Raw genomic sequence first — 23,248 nt, forward strand, 5'->3', positions numbered from 1 at the left:
GTAAAATTATTCACATTTATCACTCTACTATACAAGTGTTAACATTTTTTATTCAAGTTATGAACTTCTCTTAGTAAACATATTCACAGAAATTATACAGATTATTAAGGAGGATAGTTCTTACATATTAATTTTCATTATGTGAGGGAGAAATGCCTGTACATTATATAGTATTCATTATTATTCACAGAGAATATTTTAATGAGTGGTTGAGCCAGATTTGTCCTGAAAATTAATATTTTACACCATGCTGTCAGAAATGACAAAATAGAGGATTTTTTTTTTGAAATTTGAAATGTGGAGATTTGATCTCATTTCAAAAATCTGCATTATGCAACTTACTTTGTTTTTGTTTTCTAGTTGTCTTTTTTTTAATTCACATTTATCCTTACAGCATAAAAATGTTGTGTGCATAGTAGCTGATACAATGTATTATACAAATCTGTAAGTTCGTGAAATTCTCCTAACTTTAGTTAAATGTGACTTTGTATTAGGTCATAGGCATTTTCCCAGTGAGTGCTTCAGTATATCTAAGGGCAGATTGTTGGTAGAGAATAATTGATAATACCTGTTTTCATAGTAACCATTAACTTGCTTTTAGTAGTAGTTTCTAGAACTAGGCAAGTTTGGTTTGTTTTTTTTTAAGTACTTATTTATTTCTGGCAGTTTCCTAGCACTTTCTATGTAGAAAAAAAGTTAACATTATTTAAATTTGACATGGAATATAAAGAAGCCAAAATAAAATGGTATTTCTGTTCTTAATATTTTTAATTTATTTATTGTCATTGTAAAGGTGGTGTACACAGGAGTTACATAAAGCAGATAAAGAGTACTATTTGTTTTTGAGCAATGTCACCCCTTCCCTTGCTCTCTCCCAGTTTTTCCCTCCCTTCCCCACTTTTTGTAGCTACTTTTTAAAAGCAGCTCAATAAGTTTAAGGCAATCAGAATTTTTTTATTTTTTATTTTTGGCCAGTCCTGGGGCTTGGACTCGGCCTGAGCACTGTCCCTGGCTTCTTTTTGCTCAAGACTAGCACTCTGCCACTTGAGCCACAGCGCCACTTCTGGCCATTTTCTGTATATGTGGTGCTGGGGAATTGAACCCCGGGCCTCATGTGTACGAGGCAAGCACTCTTGCCACAGGGCATATCCCCAGCCCAAGGCAATAAGAATTTTAAGTTTGAGAAGATTGATTGATTGGGATTTAGCTGGTTGAAAGTGCTTTTTTAGAAGGAATACTTATTTTTGTTACCATTCCTCTTTTTCTCCCGAGTTTTCAAATTTGTGAGAACTTTCAAAAATTTCATCAAGTTAAATTCAATTTCTCATTATTTTAATAAGGTAAATAGAGCATGCCCCTGTCCTGTCGCCTGAGGTGATGGTAAAAGCTTACTTTAGTATCATGATTAAAACGGAGTCACTCTTAGGATGGATTTTAACTAGAAGCTGTAGATAAAAGATATGAAAATTATAAGATAACTTCTAAGATTTCTTTTTTAAAAAAAAGAAAGGAAAGGAAAGAAACTATGGGCCAGATGCTAGTGGCTCATGACTGTAATCTTAGCTACTCCAGAGGCTGAGATCTGGGGAGGATAGAGGTTTGAATTAGAAGTCTGAGACTCTTATCTCTTAACTAGCCAAAAACAGGGCTGGAAGATTGAATCCAGTGATAGAATGCCATTCAAACAAGCCTGAAGCTCAGAATTCAAACTCTTGCTACTGGAGAGAAAAAAATACAAAACACACATACCACATGAGTGCACACATGCATGCATGCATACACACATGCACACACACACATTAATAGAATGATACAAGCCCAAACTTCAACATAGTAGAAAAGTATTCTATCCTCTTAGTCTAATGCCACCTGATTTCACTTAAAAGTTTGAAAAATGAGCTATATAATATATTCTTAAGGTGATGAGTCAAGTAAGCTAGGATTACAATTGATGCACTAATAATATCTCTGCATTGTAACTTCACTGATTTATTTATTTATATATATATTTTTTATTATCAAACTGAATTACAGAGAGGTTACAGTTTCATTCATTAGGCATTGGATACATTTCTTGTACTGTTTGTTACCTCGTCCCTCATTCCCTCTCCCCCCTCCCTCTTTCCCTTCCCCCTCCCACCCATGAGTTGTTCAGTTGTTCAGTTCATTTTCACCTAACAGTTTGTAAGTATTGCTTTTGTAGTTGTTTTTTTTTTTTTTTTTTACCCTGTGTCTCTCAATTTTGGTATTCCTTTCCAATTTCCTGGTTCTAATACCAGTATACCCGGTTTCCAATATACTCAGATAAGATACAGAGATAGTATAGGTACAACCACAGGAAGGTGATACAGGAATATCATCAATAACAGAGGCTACAGTTACATATGGCATGTTGAAAGTATTTACAACTGTGACATAACAATCGTTTCCATAACATGGAGTTCATTTCACTTAGCATTATCTTATGTGTTCGTAAGGGTATAGCTATTGGGCTCCTGTGATCCTCTACTGTGACTTGCCTAAACCTGTGCTAATTATTCCCTTTAAGGGAGAACATATAGTCCATGTTTCTTTGGGTCTGGCTCACTTCACTTAGTATAACTTTTTCCAAGTCCTTCCATTTCCTTACAAATGGGGCAATGTCATTCTTTCTGCTAGAGGCATAAAATTCCATTGTGTATATGTACCACCAATCTTCCTTTGCTAAGTTTTTTTAAATTTAATTTTATTATCAAGGTGATATACCAAGGAGTTAGTTACATATGTAAGGTAGTGAGTACATTTCTTGTCAAGCATTGTTACCCCTTCCTCATCTTTCTCCCACTCTCCCCAGCCTCCCACCAAGTTGTAATGTTCATTTCCAACATATTGTCTTGTGAGTATCACTGTTGCATTGGTTTGCCCTTTGTCCTTTGTGTCACCATTTTGTTGTTCCCTTTCCCTTCCCCAATTCAAATAAAAGTATATACTAGACACAGGATACCAAAATCAAATACAGTGACAATAGGGGATAAACTAAAGGAAAAACAAAGTGAAAGAAAAAAGAAATGACTTTGCACAGTACATTAAAAATAACAACAAAGAAAAACCTCTTGTTTCCATATCTTGGAGTTCATTTTGCTTAGCATCATCTTATATGTCATATGTATACAAGCTGCTGAGCTATTATGATCCTCTTCTAGGACTATCCTAGGCATACACTAATTATTACAAATGAGGGAAACCATGGAGTCTATGTTTCTTTGGGTCTGGCTTACTTCACTAACTATAAGTTTTTGCAGGTTTTTCCATTTCCTTACAAATGGGGCAATATCATTCTTTTTGATGGAAGAAGAGAATTCCATTGTATATACATACCACATGTTCTCAATATCACAGCACCAAAAGCTGCAGTCACTTCCCCCACTACCTGTGGTTATCAGAAGCCCATGGTAGCATTTTATGCTATGTAGGTCATTTTTGGGTTTCAGTTTTTTTCTGTTGTTGTTTGGGGCTTTGCTATGGGAAGGCTGGATAGGCATAAAAGATAATGCTTTTTTTGGTAGTACTAGGATATGAACTCAAGGCCTCAAACATGCTACGCAGGTACTCTACCACTTTAATTGTGACTTCATTCCTTTTACTTTAGCTCATTTTTAACCCATCCAGTCTCAGATTGTAGTCCTCTTAATTCTGCCTCCCCTAGAATTACAGGTAGGTAGCATGGATTTTTAGTTTTATTCCCTTTTTTGTTTTTTCATGGACTGACTGAACCATAATTCTGCCATCTCCACCTCTCAATGAATTAGAATTCATTATGAACTTCAGCACTTGTGATAAAGGGTCTGTGAAAGAACTATGAAAGAGACTATGAGGGGGCTGGAAATAGGGCCTAGTAGCAAAAGTGCTTGCCTCCTATACATGAAGCCCTGGGTTTGATTCCTCAGCACCACATATATAGGAAGTGGCCAGAAGTGGCGCTGTGGCTCAAGTGGCAGAGTGCTAGCCTTGAGCAAAAAGAAGCCAGGGAGAGTGCTCAGGCCCTGAGTCCAAGCCCCAGGACTGGCCAAAAAAAAAAAAAAGACTGTGAGAGAACTATGGAGCACAATCTCATATAAATAGCATAAATATTACTAAAAATAGGGTAACAGTATTTCCCATTCTAGTAATAATCTGAGATTAGAGTGTGATACAGAGTATGCAGGGATAAAACATAATTTAAAATGGAGAAGAATTTATGTATATTAAGCTATACACACATACACAACACACACATATACAACACACATACACACACACATACACACATACACAAATAGGCTGGCTTCAAACTTGAAATCTTCCTGCCTCAGCCTTCTAAGTGCTGGGATTATAAGTGTATGCTACAACACTCAACCTGATATAGAAATATTTTCTAAGAATTAGGGAAGTTTATGTCAGAAAATAAGAAGCATTGCTCATTTCTGTGTCATTTAACACATTTTTACTCTAGCAATTGAAAACAAAGGAACGTGGATTTTTGTAGGATCAGTTTTTAAACTAAAGATAGTCAACTTGCCTATCTCAGTATATGATTTTTGAGGCATTCAAGAATAAAGCCTAAATGCCAAGAGAATTCCTAAGAGCTTTGCGCTGAGCATTTTTTTTTAATCATCTTGAGCATCATTCCATTATCATTACATTACGTCATCATTATAGTATTGGGTTAAGGAAAAGAGGACAAAGCAGTTGGGCTACACAAAAGGAACTATTATGTTTCCTGTCTCTGTGGTGACTGAGTATAGTGGACCAATCTTTGGAGCTCTGTAATCTATAGGCTACTTCGCCTAAAAGGTGAGAATTTGAGAATTATGGTTACACTAATTTTTTCATAAGAAATATTTGCATTTTAAAATTCATTTTTGCCTTTTGAAACTTCTTAACAGGAGTTGCTATTTTATTCAGATTGTAATACCATTTGTTCTTCACAGAAATTAGGGGGAAAACAAAAAATAGTATATTATCATAGCGCTAATAACAAACATTTTCATAGATAATCCTCCCAGCCCGAGTATTTTGTTGTTTGTTATCCTTTGATTCTCATGGATGTTTTTCTATTATTCTTAATGATTATAAATCATTAATTTTAACTACCTTAGTTTTAGGCACAGACAGGGTGGAGCAGATGACCAAAACGTACAATGACATCGACATGGTTACTCATCTCCTTGCAGAGGTAGGAATGTATTTTTAATTTGGCATACAAAGCTAAAAGTTGATCATTTGGAGTCTACCCAGTTCACATATCACATGAAAAATGGTATCTGTGCTCTGTGTTGTTTTGTGCAAGATTGTTACATCTGAAACAACTGAATACCAGATAACTTTCCAAAGCTGTAGAGGACTGATGAATGAATGGTGGATTGATTGATACAGTACTGGCTGCCTCCTTGTGAAAACAAAACTACTGTTGATCTTGAGGAAGACTTTCTCTTTGATATAGCTCTCCCCTTCTTCTAGCTTCCAATAATGATTTACATATATGCTTCCAGCTTCTATTTAAAATGAGATAAATAGTCTTGAAATACAGAGATAATTATCCATTGTCGTGTTCTTTAATCATGATTACTGTAAACAGAGCACATAGTCATGTAGAAGGAAATTACATGTACATTGACATTTGTTTATGCTGCAAGTAAAATCATTATTACCACCAGTGGGATTTCTATGCCCTTACTAAATTAGTCACCACCTACTCAGAAAGACTCTCTGAAAAGAAGCCTGTTCTTGCATCATCACCAATTTTAGCCTCCTTTCTCTCTACTCTATGCAAAACCCTATAGCTTTAGAATTTCCAATCTTTCATACCTTATTTTATTTCAGACCATTATTCTTTTTTTTTTTTTTTTACTTTTCCTGTGTATAGGACTTTTTATTGTAAAGGTGATATACATGCATAGGGGTTACAGTTACATAAGCCAGGTAACGAGTACATTTCTTTTTTATTTAAGTTTTTATTATCAAACTGAATTACAGAGAGGTTACAGTTTCATACATTAGGCATTGGATACATTTCTTGTACTGTTTGTTACCTCATCCCTCATTCCCCCTTCCCCCTCCCCCTTTTCCCTTCCCCCCCATGAGTTGTTCAGTTCATTTACACCAAACAGTTTTGCAAGTATTGCTTTTGTGGTTGTTTCAGACTATTATTCTTATAACCATTGTTAAGAAGGCTCATCATTTGTACAGATATCAACATCAGTCACTATTCTTACAGTTAACAGCAGGGCACTTGGCTATGCTTTCCTCTAAACTACTGGTGGTGAATGCATATAATCTTTGTCAAAATGGAACTATTTTCAACATCCTTAGCTGATTTATATATATATATATGTATGTATGTATATATTTATATATGTATATAAAAGGTGATGAACAGGGGTTACAGTTACATAAGTAAGATTATGAGTATGTTTCTGATTCTTATATCTTAAATACCTAATTCTGTATCATTATCATGCTTAATACACTATTACACCCACCAAGATTCTCTTCTTCCTTTTCCTTCCCCAAAGTTTATGAGTGTTAGGGGCTAATGACTAGAATTACCAATAAAATCATAATTCCTATAAAAAAAAAAGATGATCCTTTATATTTATAACTATAGCTGTCTATTTGACCAGTATTGAATACTACATAAGTGCCTGGTCCTGTGTTCATTTGTGGTATGTGGGCATTAAAATGAATCTTGTTGCTTTACAAGAGATTACTGGAGTTTAGCAAAAATCAACTGTAGAAATTCTAAACCACCAACTATGTTGATATTTAAAGAAAAAGTGCATGTGGTGTTTTGACAGAGGGATCGTGATTTGGAGTTAGCTGCTCGAATTGGACAAGCTCTCTTAAAGCGGAATCATGTCTTATCTGAGCAGAATGAAGCCCTGGAGGAGCAATTGGGACAAGCCTTTGATCAGGTAATTTTGATCTTGTACTTTCAGCATGAAATAATTAGTTCTTATGCAGTGGAGAAATATATTTCTCCTGGGTAACCCTGAAACACAATAGGTATGTAATACCTAGTACCTGTTGACTTTGTTGGCAACCATTGAATGAACAGTAGAGAAATAAAATGTTATTGTATGGAAGAACACTCACGTGACTCTTAGTCAACTATTTAAAAATCTACATTCAGATGCTTCTGGCACCCTGTTGAGAGTCTTAAGTTTATTTACCCCTTCATGTAGATTTTATGTATAATCTTATTTTAAATATATTAGAAGAAAAAAATCAACTACTCAGATGTAGGTATCCTTACAACAAACCAAAACCAAAGACAGAAAAGAAACAGAAGTTTTGAAAATGTTTATTCCATACCAACAAATATTTGTGGTAAGATCTACAGTATTGTCAGCTTGAATGGGTAAATTTCAAATTCTCTATAACTTCATTTCTTTAAAAATATGCTTTTTGCAAATACAGTATAATAACCCTTGAATCTTTACAGTGAAAAATTTATTCCCTAGAAATAATAGCATTACTAATAAGACATGCCCATTTATAAAGTACAGGCTAGTGAAGTGGGATCTATTCTGAAACTTTGAAAATTCTTGCTTTATTTTGGTTTTAATTGTGAGTGTATCATTACATTAGATATCATTCTTCCTATATTCCTATTTTATAAATTATGAAAATTGGTTTTTACCTCACCTACTCTAGGAAAAACTGTATTTGTTGAGTTGATGGTCTAAAACAGTAGCTAAGAAGGTATCTGGAGTTTGTTGCTCTCTCTTTTCTTTTCTTTTTTTTGCCAGTCCTGGTGCTTGAACTTAGGACCCAACCACTATCCCTGGCTTCTTTTTGCTCAAGGCTATCACTCCACCACTTGAGCCACAGCACTATTTCTGGCTTTTTCTATATATGTGGTGCTGAGGAATCAAACCCAGCTTCATGTACACGAGTCAAGCACTCTACCACTAGGCTAGATTCCCAGCCCTATTGCTCTCTTTTAATCATTAAATCTAGGAGCTGATTTTGTGATTTCTTTATGGTAAAAAAAAAAACCCACAATTGTTTCATGAAGTAAAAGGCATTTTGCATGTAAATAATGTAAATAAAGAATATAATTCAATCAAATATTCTTTATGTACAGGTTAATCAGCTGCAACATGAACTATCCAAGAAAGATGAGTTGCTCCGAATTGTCTCCATTGCATCTGAAGAGAGTGAGACTGATTCCAGCTGTTCTACACCTCTTCGATTCAATGAATCCTTTAGTCTATCTCAAGGTTTGCTGCAGTTGGACATGCTGCAAGAAAAGCTCAAGGAACTGGAAGAAGAGAATATGGCTCTTCGATCCAAGGTGCAGTCAGAATAGTTCTCATTTCCTTTATTTTCAAGCTGTAAGATTTAGGTCGAGGTAGTATTGAGGTGAATCTTATGTCCTTCCAATGCATGAGTGGCAGATTGGAAACTAATTTTTGTCCCTTGTTACCTAGAGCTCACTGAGAAATGGATAACAGGTGGACAGATAAAATACGATATCTACAGTATAACATATACATCTTATGGAGGTATATAATAACTAAATGACTGTGAAGACAGCTAGGTCAAAAAATTACAAGTTTCAAGTAAAGGAAGGAGTAACATTGTTTGAAAAGAAATGTACTTACGGCTGGCAATGTGGCTTAGTGGTAGAGTGCTTGCCTAGCATGCATGAAGCCTTGGGTTTGATTCCTCAGTACCATATAAACAGAAAAGGCCAGATGTGGCACTGTGGCTCAAGAGGTAGAGTGCTACCCTTGAGCAAAAAGAAGCCAGGGACAGTGCTCAGGCCCTGAGTCCAAGCTCCAGGACTGGCAAAAAAAAAAAAAATTGTACTCATTACCTGACTTGTGAAACAGTAACTCTTATGTGTAACACTTTAGTAATAACAAAGTTATATTTTTAAATACCATATACAGGAAAAAAAATTACAAGTTTCTATAAAGTGAGGAAACCAAGGAAGTCCTGCTTGAGCAGGTGACATTGTTGCCAAGGCTATGAGTCACATGGGGCATGAGTAGTCATGTGCAGAGAAGTGAGGGAAGATGCTTGTCATGTCATTCCCCCTACCTTTAGTGTATGGTACATAAAGCTTAGTGAATTATGTGTTTTCTTATGTTTGAGTGAACTATAATCTTCAAAGCCTCTTGTAGTTATTAGAAGTTACTACTACATACTGTTTTTCTTGAAGGCTTGTCATATAAAGACAGAAACTTTTACCTATGAAGAGAAGGAACAACAGCTTGTCAATGACTGTGTTAAAGAACTTCGTAAGTAGCTACATACTCTACCTCTGGGCAATTCTTTAGATATTTAGAGATATTCTTTGGAGGTTATTTCCAACTCAGAAATCATATCAGTGGTTTCAGTAGAACCATCTCAAGAAACAATTTAAATTGTTAATTGTCTTTATCTGTTTTGTGTTGCTATAATAAAATTCCCAAGGCTAGGTAGCTTATAAAGAGGTTTATTTGACCCTTAATTTCGATGTCTGAATGTTGCTTAGAGTCTGCTGGTTTACTCACAGCATGACAGAGAGGGAAAGGGAACTGGTTATGTATAGAAGGGGCATTTGATGTGGTCTTGCTTTATGATAATCTGCTCTTTAGAAAATTAACCCACTGGGAGAGGCTAATACTAATTCTATCTTAAGGTAAATACCCCCATGACCCAAATACCTTCCACTAGGCCTTACCACTTTAAAGGCCCACTGCCCCAGTACTACCACACTAGGAACCAGGCTGCCAACACATGACCCTTCAAGGCACAGACCATAAAAGTAACTGAAAATATTAGATATCACATTGAGCCTACATGCCTAAATAAGATACTCTGTGTGCTTTTAATAAATAGGTTTGCCTTACCTTGTTGTCATTAAATAAAGACATATTTCTATAAAGAGGTGTAGTCTGAAGGGGGTGGATGTCAAGGGAAGAGGGTTAGGCAAATGAAGAGAGAAAAAAGGGGAGAATGCATTCATAATATTCTATGTATATCCTATGAATGAAACTAGAAAAAATTGAAGCGATGGTTGGGAGGGATAGGGGAGAATGATGAAAGTGGTGATATCAAACTGATTTGTTGAATGGTAACCCCTCTCTACAACTACCTAAAAATAATAAAAATACAGTATTTTAGAAAATTATCTTGGTAGAGAAAAGGAAGCAGAGCTCTCTGTGATACTGAAGATATAATCATACAGACAATATGATATGCCAAGGTCAGAAAATTGGTAAGTGATAGAGTCAGAGCCTAAAAGATGACTTAAAATCCAGCATACAATGAGTCTTTACTAAGTGCCAATTATGTGGAATATATGGGGAATATATTTTGGCCAATGTTATAAAGTCATAGCAAAAGATTTTCATGGGCTGGGGATATAGCCTAGTGGCAAGAGTGCCTGCCTCGGATACACGAGGCCCTAGGTTCGATTCCCCAGCACCACATATACAGAAAACGGCCAGAAGCGGCGCTGTGGCTCAAGAGGCAGAGTGCTAGCCTTGAGCGGGAAGAAGCCAGGGACAGTGCTCAGGCCCTGAGTCCAAGGCCCAGGACTGGCCAAAAAAAAAAAAAAAGATTTTCATAAGTGTTTAATTTCTTTATTAATATATAGCATTTAATGTTAAAAGAAACAATTCATTTTGGCTATGTCTCTTGATAGGATACTTTAGAGTAATAGAATATTAGAGAACCAGAAGGAATGTAATCGAGTCCTTTCTTCCATAATTACCCACCTTTCACATTTTAAAAATCAGAAAAGTGCCGGGTACCAGTGGCTCACACCTGGAATCTTAGCTACTCAGGAGGGCTGAGATCTGAGGATCACAGTTTGAAGCCAGCCCAAGACTCTTATCTCCAATTAGAAACTCAAAAAACTGGAAGTGGCACTGTGGCTCAAAGTGGTAGAGTGCCAGCCTTGAGCAAAAGAGCTCGAGGACAGTCCCCAGGTCCCGAGTTCAAGCCTCATGACTGACAAAAAAAAAAAAAAAATCAGAGAAGTGACTTGCCTCAAAGCTCAGCTTCCAAGTCTTCCTCCTTAGTAATAGACACTGAATTTAAAAATAGCATACATAACAGTGAGAAAATAGTGTACATACACAGTGAGAATTTGTGGGGGTTTTGCTTGCATTTAAATATCACATTTGTTAGATGAAATAAAGACCCAGTGGCCTTTTAGAGGTCCTGTTTCATATGTGTGCAGGAATGGTAGGCTATAAGAATTCCTGTACATACCTTCCTTGCTTGGTGGAATACTCCTGAAGTCTTTTACAGAAGCATTTCAGTCTTAGACTGTCCCATTCTGGAAGTGATCCTTTGTGAGATTTGTTATGGTTAATTTTTATTGCCTAGTAGAATTTTACTTGTGTTCCTGAAGAGAAAGACATGAATAAAATAGCCACTTTGCATCCCCCAAAATACGTAATTCCCCTTTCTGTCTTTCGTGAAGAGGAGACTTGGAGCAAATGTTTGCCTTTACAAGTCATCTCAGCATTCGATTACCAATTCCCATATCTCATATCTTTTTTTAAACTTACCTTTCAGAAAAATCTGTTAATGATAGTCCAATGCTATTACAAATCAGAATTTAACTTAAAGGTTATTGTTTGCTAACTCATGCCTTACTTCTATATTAACTTTAAATTTTTATTTTTCTTCCAAGGAGAAACAAATGCTCAGATGTCCAAAATGACTGAAGAATTGTCAGGAAAAAGTGATGAATTGATTCGCTACCAAGAAGAGATCTCTTCACTCTTGTCTCAGATTGTAGACCTTCAGCATAAACTTAAAGAAGTAAGTTTATTCATTTGTTCAGTAGATGTTGTCAAGCACTAACCTAGTACTATGCATGCTGCTGAGTCCTAATATACTGAGCAAAACATTTCTGCCTTTTACAAATGCCTTCATTTGATTGCTATTTTATTCTTTTTAAGTACTAATTGTCATGAATAACTACTTTTACTTACTATTTCTCTGTCTAGGTGAGTTACCTTTTCTTCAAATAGTTATAATGTAAATTATTAACTCATGCTCATGTTCCTTTGAATGCTTTGTGGTTTTTCTCCTTTGCCCATTTTATTGCTCCTAATTGGCTTTTGAAAGATTTGCTTTTGTAGATCTTAAGGCTGTCTTAGCTTGGAGAAGGAGCTGGGCACCAGTGGCTCGGCCCTATAATCCTACTACTCAAGAGGTTGAAATTTGAGGATCATAGTTCAGAGTCACCCAAGGCAGGAAAGTCCATGAGACTCTGATGTCTAGTTTATCAGAAAAAAAGCCTGAAGTGGAGTTGTGGCTCAAGCAGTAAAATGTTAGTCTTGAGCAAAAAAACTCAAGGACAGCACCCAGGCCCTGGGTTCAAGCCCTAGAACTGGTACAAAACAAGCAAAAAAGAGAAGGTAACCATGTTATATATGAGAAGGCCTCACATGTCTCCTTTGATATGTTGTTAGCATGTGATTGAAAAGGAAGAACTAAGACTCCACCTACAAGCTTCCAAAGATGCCCAGCGCCAGCTGACAATGGAGGTAATGACATCTCCTTTATCTTGTGTAATTCAGTGTGAGGGGAATAAGGTTTTCGTCTTTGTAAGAATTATAAAGAGGAATTACCAAAATTTTTTTTTTACCAATCTCTGATTTTTTACTGGTTTCTAAACTAATTTTTTTTTTTACCAGTCTCTAAACTAATTAGGACAACAATCTTCCTGATAAGAAATGTTTAAGATTCCTTAGGTTATAAGACCTTTTTGCCATTAACTACTACAGACTATAAATAATCTTGTACTCTCTATGTAAACTTTGTGTGTTAGATATAACTTGGTGGCAGTTTGGCACATGTGAGAATAACTTGGGATGAAGTAGTCTAGAACTAAGACCTAGGAATCACACTGAATATTCTAGAAGTTTTACGCACTTATAAGCACTAATAATTTAAAAGCAGTTACTGCTATCAAACACAGATTCTCAACAACAAAATATAAATATATATTATCCAAGCAGAAAACTGAAGAAACACAATAAAATTTAAACAAATGATATATATTGTTGGCAGATTTGTTACAGTCATGTTTTTGAACTTACTGAAACTCAAAAACTCAATATTTTGGTATCTGCTGTTCAGGGGAAAATGTTAAAGTCAGGAAATTAACCTCTTCATGTAACTTGTTATACTTTTGACTATAAAGGCCTTCCCTGTGAACACATGGACATTGAAGTTTTACTTTTTCCTTTTTACTTCATAATCCATTGGTAGCAGAAATCAATTTGACAAGCTAGACAACTTAGAAATTGTAGCAGTAGACTCTAGTATCTACTTTTCAATATTTTTGTGACTTTACAGAGATGATAAAAATCCTTCTGCTGAAGGCAAATGTAAGACTTCCCTTTGGGCTCCTCTAAAGATAGGCTGTAATGTTAGTTTCCACAGATTTACCTGAAGGTTTCTTACATTTTCAGTCACTCTCCAGAGGCTTGTCAATGATGTGAAAATCCTAACTCACTGTCTCACTCACCCAAGACATCTGAATTTTGAACTTGTTCATCTTTGGCAAATTACAAGAGATTAAAATAAATGAGAGTTGTTATATTCTGTATACCTTTAGAGCATCTCGATTTTTTAGAAATGGATAATTGCTTTTACCACAGAATTGGGAAGTAAGGAATCATAGAAAGGAGCTAATCTATTTCAGGGTGCTAGGGTGTCCATAGTACTGATTTTGTATGAAAAAGATAATTTTGTTAAGTGTACAATAGCTTAAAGAACAAATATGTATATATTTTTAAGAGGAAACAAGCCAAAAAGTCAATAGAAAGCAAGTTTTAAATGGAGATTCCCAGGTACCATCCTGAGTTTATAATTTAATTGGGCTAGATGGGGGCCTAGAAATTGCATTTTTAATAAACATCTCAGCCTTAATAATTCTTTTTTTTTTTCTTGTCACTTGTGAAGCTTGAACTCAGGGCCTGAGCACTGTCCCTGCGCTTTTCTGCTCAAGGCTAGCACTCTACCACTCTGAGCCATAGCTCCACTTGCAGTTTTCTGCTGGTTAATTGGAGATAAGACTCTCACAGACTTTCCTCCCTAGGCTATCTCTGAACTGCAGTCCTCAGATCTCAGCCTCCCAAATAGCTAGGATTACAGGCATGAGCCACTAGTGCTAGCGTAGTATTATTAATCTGATAACACTTGAAAATTTTTTCAGCTGAAATACACTATGAATAAAAAAGAATAGTCTCTTAAAAAAAAAAACAGATTTGTGTATCAAACTGTAAAAGAAGATTCCAAAATAAGAGGAAGGGCAGGAGGAGGGAGGATTATTTATTTAGAATGATTGAGTTCCCTGATATAAAACACTTTCTAGAATCCTGGTTTGGTCATTTACAGACTTCACAGTGATGGTTAAAAGGAAGATTGATATTAGGCTAAACATAACGACAGTTCTATTGAACCTAACTATTCAATATTGAATTGACAATTCTGATTGTCTCAGCCTACATTTCAGATTTGAGAAAGTCATGCTTTACATTAATATGGCCAGGGCACTTTTAATTCTGGTAGCGTAAGATAAATATACTCATTTACCATTAGTTTTCTCGTAGTCTTCCTATTGTTGAAATAATATTCATAAAGACAGTCCTGTTTAGAAAATAATACTTATCCCTACAAAATCTTTTATCCTAAGGGGTTTTGTATTTTTTCTTTGTTGTTGTTTTGAAAAGTTAGTAAATTATATTACCCCTTTCCTTCAGCTGCATGAGTTACAAGACAGGAACATTGAATGTCTGGGAATGTTACATGAATCACAAGAAGAAATAAAAGAACTTCGCAGTAGATCTGGCCCTGCTGCTCATCTCTACTTCTCCCAGTCCTATGGAGACTTTACTGGGGTAAGAAACTAAGAAAGATGCTATATAGTTCAAGAAACTTGTTAAAATTAAGATTGTCCTGAGAATGATGATGTTTATGATTTTTTAAAGTATCTTTTATTAACATGTCTGTTTATGTATGTAATAAATCTTAATCATAATCCATGCATTCCATCGTTCTCCCTGTCATCTGGCTTCATAAATCAATCTCAATCTAGTTCCATTTCACCCATGTGTATAAAGTATAGTCTCCCTTCCTCCCCCATCTCCATTTATCTGCTCCCCCATGCTAGTACCAACACACCCCAGACATATTTCAACTTCCTAATATTCTTTTTTAGTAAAGTGTGTGGTAATTGTTCAAAGGAGTATCACCATGACATCTCACATAGTCATATACCATACTTTGGTCTAATTGATCACACACACACACACACACACACACACACACACACACGCCTCTGTGTGCTGGCATATGTACTTTTATTTACACCTAATATCCACATATGAGGATGTCTTTTTAGCCTGGCTTTGTCTTTCTGAGCTTGGCTTATTTCATCCATTTCTCTGCAAAAGCCATAATTTCATTCTTTGTAGTAGAATAATGTACCACATTATCGTGATCCATTCATCAGTTGTAGTGCATCTGGGCTATTTCCATAATGTGGCTATTGTGAATATTGTTGCAATTAATATGGATGTGCAAGTGACTCTTAATTATAGCTGATTTGTATTCCTTGAGATAAATTCCCAAGACTGGTCTTGCTAGATTATAGGATAGATCTATTTTAAGTTTTTGAGGAAATCCATATTTGTGGGAAAAATATCTTGAGAAAAGATAACATGGTTGTTGTTTCTGGGATTCAATTATTATATATCTATAGTATCTTCCCTAGTGCTGTAATTCACCAAAAGCCAGAAATGGAGGTATAGCCCAAGTATTAGTGCTACCCATAAGGGAAAATGGTGAGAGCTCGAGTCCCTAAGTTCAAGCCCCAGTATTAGCATAAAAAATAAATATAAAACTTTTATTTAGTTCCAGATAGAGTATTATTCTCATGTAAGCAGGAATCATGAGTCCTTAATTCATTTATAATAGTTTTTTTGAATGATAGAAATGAATAAAACTGCTTTTATGCTGAATTTATAATGTTGGTTCAAAGAGTTATTTTAACAATCTGATTCTTTTTTTTTTTTTTTGCCAGTCCTGGGCCTTGGACTCAGGGCCTGAGCACTGTCCCTGGCTTCTTTTTGCTCAAGGCTTTCACTCTGCCACTTGAGCCACAGCGCCACTTCTGGCCAACAATCTGATTCTTAAACACATACAGTACTGTGAAAATTTTAAGTGTCACAGCAATAAACTTTAGTAGATTTTTTTTTCTTTTTAACAGAGCCTTGCTTGCTATGTAGCCTGTGCGGTCCTGGAACTTACTGTGGAGCCTAGGCTGATCTCAAATCCATGATCCTCCTGCCTTAGCCACCAAAGATTATAGGTGTATATCACCATGCCTGGCAGTAGATTTTCTTAAGGATGTGGGACAGAAATTCTGTACTTTACTTAGTTAATAAATTAATCATTTGTAGGTGCTGGGAAATCAAGCCTCTTAGAACTAGGCAAAGCACCAACATTGAGCTATACTCCCAAGCCCTTTGTTTTGTGTTTTTTTTTTTATCTTTTTCCTTTTGAAATAATTTTAAATTTAGAATAAAGTTCCCAAGATAGATAGGATAGGAACTTCAAGTATCTTTCACTTAGAATCCTTATTTATTTATTTATTTATTTTTTTGGCCAGTCCTGGGCCTTGGACTCAGGGCTTGAGCACCATCCCTGGCTTCTTCCCGCTCAAGGCTAGCACTCTGCCACCTGGGCCACAGCGCCCCTTCTGGCCGTTTTCCATATATGTGGTGCTGGGGAATTGAACCAAGAGCTTCATGAGGAGGCAAGCACTCTTGACACTAGGCCATATTCCCAACCCATTTTTTTTTCATTTTTATTATCTAACTGATGTACAGAGAGGTTACAGTTTCATATGTTAGGCATTGGATACATTTCTTGTACTGTTTGTTACCTTAGGATCCTTATTTTTTTAACATAGTACTATATTTGCTGTGTTATCTGTTGTTTTTGAACCATTTAACAGTTGCAGATATACCCTACTAAAAGCAAGGACATGCCTTTGTAATCACATTACAACCATCTACTTAAGGAAGTTGACTTGATTCTGTATTTTATTCCTTAGAGACCATTCTAGTTTTCTCGATTTTCCCATAATGTCTTTTTTTAATTATTTTTAAATTGTGCCTTGCTTGTATATTTCTTCTGAGATGGGATGTTGCCCTAGCTGGGCTTCCACACCCAAGTTCAAGCTATCCTCCTGCCTTAGCTCCATAAATAACTGAGACGACAGGTTCCTGTAATGGCTTCCTATGTGTTTGCATGTTGTTTCAATGTAAAATAGTTATTTCTGTTAGATTATATTTCTGTTGTCTTTAAGCAGTTGTATAACATAGTTACCGTGCCACAAATCAGTTTATGAATACAGTATATCTTGATGTCACTCCTTTCATCATTCTCCCTCATCCTTCCAACCCAACCAACCCCTCTCTCAGGTGTCCTAGTGTCATTAGTTATGCATTGAATATTATGACTGTATTCTCTCCCTCCCTCCTCTCTTTGAAACTGAGGTATTTGATCCATTTTTAATTGGTATTAGTACAGGGTGACAGATAGGGATCCAGTTTCAGTTTCTACATGTGGGTATCCAGTTTTCCCAACACCAATTGTTGAAGAAACTATGGAACAGTTCTTTTGTCTTCATTGGTTTTTCATAACTTTTGCAAAATGTCCTCAGTTAAGTTTTCCTGGTAGTCCCCCATAATTAACTTCAGATGAGTTTTTGGCAGAAATCATGCCTTATTATTCTCTTATGTGATATTAGAGAGTTTACTGTTTTTGTGTGTTACATCTGTTTATCACACTACTTCTGATTCTAATTAACTTTGATGTCTCAAGGTAGTTATCTGCCTTTTTCACTTTAAAGTTAATAATTAATATTAATTTCACTGTACAGTGATAAAAATTAGCTGTCACTAGTAGCAAATACTACTATGACCAACTTTTCAAAGTTACTATTTCATGGGAGATCCTTTGAAATTAAATTTCCTGTTGTTCACCAAACTTTTACTCACTAATAATATTTTCTATCAACGGTTCTAATCTGACTTGGTAATTATGACCTCCATATGGCAAATTTCTAATTCCACCATTTTTAATAGCACATATTAGTTTTACAGGGGTGAGGGGTTCATTGTGATATTTTTATCCACTCATATAATACCAAATAATCCCCTTCTACCACTCTCCCTTATCTCCCCTTTGTTCTTTCTTAAAACAATTTCAACAGGTTCCATTTTTCTGTTTTCATATATATAAATAAATACTTTGACCATATTCACTCTCCTTCTACCTCACCATTTTCATTCCCTGGTGCCCATCCCCCCAGAAACTGTTATACATTCCTGTCATTCACTTTTTTACTTAGCACATATTATTGTACATATATTATTTGACCACACTTTATCACAAAAGCATATATTGTACTCTGATGAGGTGAATCCCCTCTATTGCTCTCTTTCCATGTCCACCATGCCCCTCTATTAGTCAATATTTTTGAGTAATTTATCCAGTTTAAGTTTATATTAGTACAAGGTAAGGGACAGGGATTTTGTTTTAGTCATCCACAGGTGGATCAACAGTTTTCCCAGCCCCATTTATAAAAGAAGCTCTCTTTTCTCCCCTGTATGTTTTTGCCATCTTTGTTCAAAAAAAATCAACTATAACTGTGTAGACTTATTTCTAGGTTTTCTATTCCACTTGTGTATTTTTGTGCCAATGCTAGTTTTTGTTACTATGTCTCTGTAGTCTAACTTATAGTCAGGTAGTATGACACCTTCAGTATTGCTCTTTTTGCTCAGGATTGCTTTGGCTGTTTGAGGTCTTTTGTGCCTCAATGAACTTCAGGACTGATTTTTCTACCCCTATGATATTGGTTAGTTTTTCTTGTCCCCATTTACTTTAATTATTTGCTATCAGTAAGTATTCATGGATTCTTATTTTATTCAATGGATTATGAGCCATTTTTATCATTTTTTTATTACTCAAATTGTCCCACTTTTGGCCAGTGCTATCTCCTTCAAGTTTGTATTGTACTTTTTGTCCCAGCCCTAGAATCAGCCATTTCTCCTGGAGCTCTGAAGAACGCTCTTCTGAATTCAAGACTGGGTGTATCTATTGCTGCTAGAGTATCATTGCTTCTAGCCTAGGTGTATCTGTTCCTGATAGAGTATTATTGCTTCTAGGCCCTCTGAAGATCAAGCTAGGAATTATATGTATTTCATAATACACTCACACATCTATATTTTCATCCATATTTATACAAGCATACATACATATTAAAAGTCCTAAGTCCACACTACTGCCTCCAGCTCCAGTTATCTTCAGCTTAGCAACACTGAGCGTATCATGTGGTAGTGGAATTTTCTTCCCTGGCCAGAGGAAAAAAATCTTTTTCATTTTTAAATTGTTTTCTAATACTCTAAAACCTATATATGTTTGTTAAATATTAGTAAGTTAGAACTTACAGAAAAGCAAGAAGAAATTATTACAAAGATTTATCCATTTACCTTGGTCTGACAGGCCTTTCATTTTTGTGTTTCTCACATGGAATAGTTTATTACATTTGTTTTTTTCCATTGCCTTCTTATGAAACTATTTAATGAAAAGGTAGTTTGTTCTTGTTCAAAACTTGTATTTCACCTGCAGCAGTGGATCACATCTTTAAACCCAGCTATTTGGGAGGTGGAGATAGGATGCTTGCATTCTGACATCAGGCTGGCACAAAGCACAAAACACTACCTGAAAAATATCCAAAGCCAAAAAGGCTGAGCATGTGGTTCAAATAAGGCTGAGTTTACTCCCTAGTACTGCCCCCACACCCTAGAAATTTTCTTTTTCCACACTGTCTCTCTTTCCCACCCCCATCCCTTAAAATTTAGCCTATTGTGTTATTTTTATTATAACACCAAAAAATTAAGCATATGCACTCTTTTAATAGAATCTCAAATGTTTTCTTAGGAATCTTTAGCAGCTGAGATCGAGGGGACCATGCGTAAAAAGTTGAGTTTGGATGAGGAATCTTCTCTCTTTAAACAAAAGTAAGTAAATATCATAATGGTTGTTTCTTTTTTTTTTTTTTTTTTGGCCAGTCCTGGGCCTTGGACTCAGGGCCTGAGCACTGTCCCTGGCTTCTTCCCGCTCAAGGCTAGCACTCTGCCACTTGAGCCACAGCGCCGCTTCTGGCCATTTTCTGTATATGTGGTGCTGGGGAATCGAACCTAGGGCCTCATGTATCCGAGGCAGGCACTCTTGCCACTAGGCTATATCCCCAGCCCATAATGGTTGTTTCTTAATCAAAGGAATGGAAATGGAAAAGAAACCACAGGGTCAGAAATACTGTAGCTCAGTGGTAGAGTACTTGCCTAGAATGTGCAAGTTCCTGGCTTGTATTCCCCCCTACCCCCGCCCCCCCTGCAAAAAAAAAAAAAAAAGCTGCAATCCTACACAGTAAATAAATATTGGGGGAAAATACTAGGAGGTTCAGTAGTAAATTGCTTACTACTCAGGGTTTTTTTCAGTTATAAAAGTTTTAACTTTATGTGCTAAAATTCATTTTCTACTTATTTCTCATACACTTTAGAAACTATTGAGGATGGCTTTATTGCTAATGAACTATGTGTGCATGCTCTCCTAAAGCACTTCACTCATTTACAGTGATGACTAAAAGCTTCTTTTTTCCACAGGGCCCAACAGAAACGAGTATTTGATACTGTCAAGGTGGCCAATGACACACAAGGTCGTTCTGTCTCATTCCCCACTCTACTACCCATCCCAGGCTCCAATCGTTCCAGTGTCATCATGACAGCAAAACCTTTTGAATCCGGTATACAGCAAACAGAGGACAAAACATTCCTGAGCCAGGGGAACGATTTGGAGGAAGTTCATGGGTAAGAAACACAGGCCACACAGAAATTCTCCCTTTCTTGTGGTGTTGACATACCAGATTACACACTCAGATCCTGCATTACTCCATGATGCTGACGCATGAAGATACTTCTCCTATCACCATGCATTCAGTTTTCATGCCCTACCAACCTCATTATTTGTAAGATTCCTCATTGAATTCATAAAAGTGTTCGAAGGCCAAATTTCATTATATTCAAAATGGATCTTGCATTTACCTCCAGGATTCTTTACTACTTCAATATTGCAAAGTTTAAGTCTAAATATGCATATTAATAGATTGTTTGGATCTACTTGGTCATTCGCATAAATATATCAAATGTCATTTTCTCATAACCTTCGCCACTTTGATGTGCTTTGCGGATAAACAGTAAGCTTACAAGTGCTTATTTTTTTATTTTTTTATTTTATTTTTTTTTTTTGGCCAGTCCTGGGGCTTGGACTCGGTCTGAGCATCATCCCTGGCTTCTTCCCGCTCAAGGCTAGCACTCTGCCACCTGAGCCACAGCGCCCCTTCTGGCCGTTTTCCATATATGTGGTGCTGGGGAATCGAACCAAGAGCCTCATGTGTAGGAGGCAAGCACTCTTGCCACTAGGCCATATTCCCAGCCCAATTTTTTATTTTTTAAACTTCTTTCCATCTTTCATTAATTCATTTTGTTGAATTACATTTAACTAGCAGTTAAACAGCTTTACTGGAAAGTCAGCAGAAAGCTTGACCTTGTCAGCTCAGAGAACTCTTCTCTGATGCAGAAATCCAACATGCAAAGTTTTGGCTATGCACTGTTCTGCACCTACTGTATCTCTTCATATGTCCACTCAGCCTACTGTTATACAATTATCTTGAGCAAGGCACTGAAATGACTGGCTAGAAACAACTGCAACCTTTTCCTTTATATCTGTTGTAAAAGAATTCAATTTTGAACTGTTGAAAAGTAAAAGTCTGTAAGAGAACTATGAAAATGTAATATTATACAAATCTTGGGTTTTTGTTAAGTTTTCTGCAACATTTGTGGGCAATTAAATGGCCCAAAGCAATTTTTTTCATATTTTTTGTGGAGACAGTCTCACTATGTAGCCCACACTAGTCTCAAACTTACTACATACCCCAAACAGCTTTAATTAAACTTTGTGATCCCCCTGCCTCAGTCTCCCAAGTGCTGAGGTATAGTTGTGCTACCAGGCTTATCTCCAAATGTTAATATTATTTAAATTGTTGTGTTTGCAAGTAAGGACGTGTAATAGTCTAATGGGTAGCATTTTCTTTTTTTTTTCTTTTCTTTCTTTTTTATTTATTTATTTATTTTGGTGCTTGAACTTAGCACATTGCCTTTTCATTCAGCTCGTTTCATTCAGTAGCTGGTGCTCTACCACTTGAGCCACATCTCCAGTACCTGCTTTTTGCTGATTATTCGGAGATAAGAATGCTAAGAATAGTAGTTCTCAGATTTCATCCTCCTGAGTAGCTAGGATTATAGCCATAGTTTACTGCTCAGCCATACTTCCACCCTTCTTTGTGCTGGTTCTTTTTTTGGATAGGGCACCAGTACCTGTTCGGCTGTGCTATACCTAGGACTGTTGTTATTTCTCTATTCTTGTAAAAAATATTATAAAAAAAAAGGTTTTCAGTTTTTAAGAAACTGATCTCAAAAAAGAGAGGTCTAGGGCTGGGGATATAGCCTAGTGGCAAGAGTGCCTGCCTCGGATGCACGAGGCCCTAGGTTCGATTCCCCAGCACCACATATACAGAAAACGGCCAGAAGCGGCGCTGTGGCTCAAGTGGCGGAGTGCTAGCCTTGAGCGGGAAGAAGCCAGGGACAGTGCTCAGGCCCGGTCCAAGGCCCAGGACTGGCCAAAAAAAAAAAAAAAGAGAGAGGTCTACATTGTGCTCATGATCTTATGATCTAATCAGTGAATGTGATTTTCCCATAGGAACTCTCAGTCACCCAGCCAACTAGGACCCTCTGAAGACAGTGATTTAGCTACAGCTCTGCATCGCCTTAGCCTGAGAAGACAGAACTACTTAAGTGAGAAGCGGTTCTTTGCTGAAGAATGGCAGCGGAGGATCCAAGTTCTGGCTGACCAGAAAGAAGGGGTTAGTGGCCGTGACACCCCCACAGAGAGTCTTGCCTCTCTCTGTACAGACCATTCGGAGATCACAGACCTCAGCAGTGCCAGTTGTCTGCGAGGCTTTATGCCAGAAAAATTACAGATTGTCAAACCCCTTGAAGGTAATGTCAGCAAAGGCCTTTTATAAGTCATGTGGCTTATTGCACTATGAGCAGAAGATATCTTTGTTATCCTCACA

The 23,248-nt window shown here is 36.5% G+C and overlaps 1 protein-coding gene across 4 annotated transcripts in view; it reads left to right on the plus strand.

The window, feature by feature from the left end:
- The window catches only part of Trak2 (trafficking kinesin protein 2), a 59,076-nt gene that overhangs the window by 26,524 nt on the left and 9,304 nt on the right, over positions 1-23,248 (plus strand). For all 4 annotated transcript variants that reach the window (XM_048344957.1, XM_048344955.1, XM_048344958.1 and 1 more), the window contains exons 4-13: positions 5,118-5,194; positions 6,816-6,932; positions 8,108-8,317; positions 9,191-9,269; positions 11,660-11,790; positions 12,447-12,521; positions 14,745-14,882; positions 19,996-20,075; positions 20,721-20,924; positions 22,873-23,171. In XM_048344957.1, the coding sequence (XP_048200914.1) occupies positions 5,118-5,194; positions 6,816-6,932; positions 8,108-8,317; positions 9,191-9,269; positions 11,660-11,790; positions 12,447-12,521; positions 14,745-14,882; positions 19,996-20,075; positions 20,721-20,924; positions 22,873-23,171 (1,410 nt within the window). The remainder of the gene's footprint in view (positions 1-5,117; positions 5,195-6,815; positions 6,933-8,107; positions 8,318-9,190; positions 9,270-11,659; positions 11,791-12,446; positions 12,522-14,744; positions 14,883-19,995; positions 20,076-20,720; positions 20,925-22,872; positions 23,172-23,248) is intronic.

This window comes from Perognathus longimembris, chromosome 4 (assembly GCF_023159225.1).
Source record: "Perognathus longimembris pacificus isolate PPM17 chromosome 4, ASM2315922v1, whole genome shotgun sequence".
Classification (NCBI taxonomy): Eukaryota; Metazoa; Chordata; class Mammalia; order Rodentia; family Heteromyidae; genus Perognathus; species Perognathus longimembris.